Below are 4021 nucleotides of genomic sequence, written 5' to 3' on the forward strand. Positions count from 1 at the left end.
CGTGTCGATGCAAATCGACAACGGTGCCGGTGTCGATTCATTCTGACCAATCAGAAGGAGGATACACACCGGCCTGGCCGGAATCTAAGTGTTACAGCGTCATAACCAACGTGGAATGGGGCCTTCTGATTGGTCCGCGGCGCCTGGCTATATGATAATGTATAATAAAAGTCGCAGCGAGAAGTGACTGTATATAGTGTATAATAAATGCCGGAGCGAGCTACCTTCCAGCAAGGACGTTACATCAACGTCCTTGCTTCCAGATGGTACCCAGACTAGAAGAACATACCATTGCAATTTCTGTCAAAATTTTATGTTGACGCCATGTTGTCACAATGTCTGTGGAAGTCATCTCTTGAGAAGTATCAATCCTTGATCCTCAGAAATAATCATTGAGTTGGTTCAAATGAAGAGTGAGTGCACACAAATAGTTATTTGTTGGAATGCATTCAGCATGAGTAAATATTGAATGCACAAATCACTGTTTAAAAAATGTACAAACTTTATGGAATTTGCACAAATCACTATGTAAAGCACATGAATCTTATGGAATACGCAAAATTGGCAGACCACTATGTTGGGTGAAAATATGCTTCTGAGTGTTTCTACCCATAATTATATTTTTTCTTTAAAGCATTGATTGAATAAGATTCGTACGTTTTGAATAGTGATTCATGTCTTTTGCATAAAATTTGTTCAAATTTCTTAAAATGTGTGCAAATTCTTAGGCAACCCCAATGAAGGAACTGTGAAGCTTATGAGTTGTGCTAAAGGGCAGTTATACCAGCCATATTGATACAGATAGCATGGAGAATAGATCAGATAGTCTAAGACTTGAGGCTGCTTTTTTCAGACAGAGCAGATTAATCAGGAGTTCAAGCTGAAGGCTCTGGACTGTCATCCTGACAAGAAGCCAGATGATCCGGAAGCAGGTGAGATACTTCTCATATTTGTAAAGACATTGGCAACTTGGAAGGTATCATAGGTTTACATTGAAGTAATCAAGACTATATCATCAAAATTTATGGCAGGAATAAAGATAATACAATGTAGCAGGGAATATACTCCTTAATTGACATGAGCAACTTCTTCAGCAACAAGATGAAGAAGGTGAAAAAATTAATTTGATTTTTCAAATTGCCAGACTTGGTGTCTTCCCAAATTTTATGACTGGTTTGTAGACATATGTCCTGAATCGCAATGTCTACTGTGACACATATTTAGGTAAATTGTCTTACAGGAAATTAGATTTCATGTGACAATTCAAATTACAAATTACTCTCGAGGTCAAAGGTATGGTGTGAAATATGACCATCATAATGTAAATGTTTAAGAATTTAGATCAATGTCTATTCATTTTACTGTTTGAAATTCCAATAGATCAAATCAAATCAGAATGTACCAGAACCTGCTGCACAACTGTAAAAGAATTATCCTAATTCCTATGTAACAAAAAAGCTGTCCAACTGTTTGGAGAGTCAATATTTAACATTTTAACGTTTAGTCCCAGATGGACAGGGCCATCTATTCAGTTTTCATTTGTGACTTTTTCCAAACAATTAAGTGCATTTTTTAAAGGCTAAATATGTGATGTCCATGATATGATAGCTGAAAGATATCAGAGACTTCAGCAAGCGAGGGACGTTCTTGTCAATGAAGAGAGCCGGTCCAAGTATGACCACTGGCGCCGGAGTGGTATTGCCATGCCGTACAAACAGTGGGTGTCTATGGGCAAGTCTGTGCACACTGTGAGTTGCAGTCTGTATTTCCTCTTACTTAAAGCACAGGATCCTCCTGTACTAGGTGTAACATCTTCCACTCTGACAAGGTTGTACTGTAAATGTCTTCGAGTTTGTGTGACATGATATTGCGGACAGGAGTTAAAAGATGGTTTGCTGGCATTTTTAGTTTGTGGTTGAAGTAACATTTACAGTATATATATGGTCTGAACTCTGAACACGTGTTTGTTTTTATGTATGTATGCAAGTGTGCAGGTACACAATTTTCAAGAGTTTGTAGTATGTAGAACAAGTTTAATAACTCTGAAGATTCATTGGCTTTTGCTCCATGTATCCAATGTAGTCCATGCACTGGGCCATGAGGACTAAAAAGGATCCCATGCTGGATAACAAGCCTCACTCTGACCAATCAGAAGGTGGAGAGGACGGTGGAATCAACAACTCAAAACCTCTTAGTCAGTCAAAAGGTAAAACACTAGGTATGGTTTTCAAACCTACATGAATGTCTTGACTTACCTCTACTTTACTGTAAATTTGTTTTGTCAAAATGCAAACATGTACATTGCATTTATTTCTTTGCATTTATTATAAGTCCATATAGGAACGAGAAATATCTATGGCCCAGCTCAAGCACATTCTATTTCTATTCCATTAACGTAGAGTCTGAAAGAGCTGCTGCTGACTCACCAGAGCATCCCTCTCCAAGCAAGAGACTACGAGTATTTGCAGAGTCCTCACATTCAGGACAATCTTCAACCATAGGTACGACAGGTGCTGTATTTTGCATGAGTCACAAAAGTGGTAAAATGCTAATGGCGTTAGCCTCCTTTACGGACTACCACAAGCGCTGGCAGTTACTGCTTTGGGGGAGTACTGATTCCGTTTTTTTAATAAATTTTTGACAAATGAGCCAGGTTTTCATAACGAGAAGGTTGTGTCTGCACCTGCTAGAAGCCAGCAGGCATCGAGGGCCACGAAAGAGCCTATCATGGCATAACATATGAGATTATTCTGCACTACATTTTTGTATTTACAAATGGTACAATCAGCATGAGGTTTTATACCAGTTCTCTTCATCTTTAAGTGTTCCAAATACCCATCTGCAATTTGCAGAAGGATTTTGAAGATTGCGGACTTGAGGGAAATTATCTGAAAAAAAATCAGGCTTGGGATTAGATGGTTCTTAATATGTTAGCAAACTTGTGGCTTGTATTATGATGTCTTGATTTTGTCTTACTTTTGTTTCCCATTGGAAAATTTGTCTTCATCTCCTTTGCATATCAAATCATAGTTAGGGTATGAAACCTGGTACATGTATCAGGGAATGCTATAACTTCCATGCAGAGAATGATCATCTTTGAAGACTGAAATTAAAAACTGATTTTAATGCAAGACATTATTACGTTGGGAAGGATTGTATGGATGCTTGTGTGTTTACAGAAAATATCTCCAAATTGCAGAACAAAATTTTGAAATTCTGCAATATTGCAGAACATCAGAGAAAAGTATTTCGACCACTGTAGACTTGCCAGTATTCAGCAAGCTGGAAGAAAAAAATTGTCAAAATTTGATAAGCCCCAAACATTGTTGTCCTAGTAATTCCCAAACATCAGTGCTTCTGGAATAGCCTTTGTTTTGTACTCTCTCTCTAAGTTTAAGAACAGGTTCATAGGAAATCTTTGGCTTATTTTTGTAATTTCTCATTTTTCCAGCCTGGTCCAGAGGGGGAAGCTGGTCCACCCAGTCACCAAATGAGACACTCCGGAAATTCAGAAACTATGAGATATAGCTGCAATACTGTCATGAGCAGTATGGGGGAGTTCTTTTCATTTGGCAGATCCACTTGAGAAAGCAATGTGTAGGGACTAGGCTATGCATGTGTGTATGTCTCCATTCCATTCAGGTATCTTATTTATTGCTCAATAAAAGTATGATAGGTAGTCTTTGTTTGTTTCATGTGGTCTTACAGTTATATTTGTACATACTATAGTTTTATCAAACTCATTTCTTATGTTGTATTTGTGTACAGACTACAGTACTATTACATAAACGTACAATTGAATTATATTGTGTCATGTTTAAACTGGGATGATATGAGGTATACAGACATGTTATATGACCTCCTTGGATTAATCTGTAGTATCATTGCTGCATTTACATTATGTAACAGTGGGTAATGTCCTTAAGACTACTGAAAGACAAGATACCTAAACATACTAGTGCTGAAGGTTTTTCCTGTAACATGCCAGCTAGCCAGCACTAGTGTGCCGGTGCCATTTGGG

At 37.9% G+C, this 4021-nt stretch overlaps 1 protein-coding gene across 1 annotated transcript in view; it reads left to right on the forward strand.

Annotated features, from left to right (window-relative positions):
- The window catches only part of LOC118410986 (dnaJ homolog subfamily C member 12-like), a gene marked incomplete in the record, with an annotated part of 6046 nt that overhangs the window by 1825 nt on the left and 200 nt on the right, over window positions 1-4021 (forward strand). Inside the window, 5 exon segments of the mRNA XM_035812977.1 lie at window positions 854-932; window positions 1609-1748; window positions 2083-2206; window positions 2400-2501; window positions 3452-4021. Coding sequence (XP_035668870.1) covers window positions 854-932; window positions 1609-1748; window positions 2083-2206; window positions 2400-2501; window positions 3452-3528 — 522 coding nt within the window.

Source organism: Branchiostoma floridae, chromosome 3 (genome assembly GCF_000003815.2).
Source record: "Branchiostoma floridae strain S238N-H82 chromosome 3, Bfl_VNyyK, whole genome shotgun sequence".
In the NCBI taxonomy this organism is placed as follows: Eukaryota; Metazoa; Chordata; class Leptocardii; order Amphioxiformes; family Branchiostomatidae; genus Branchiostoma; species Branchiostoma floridae.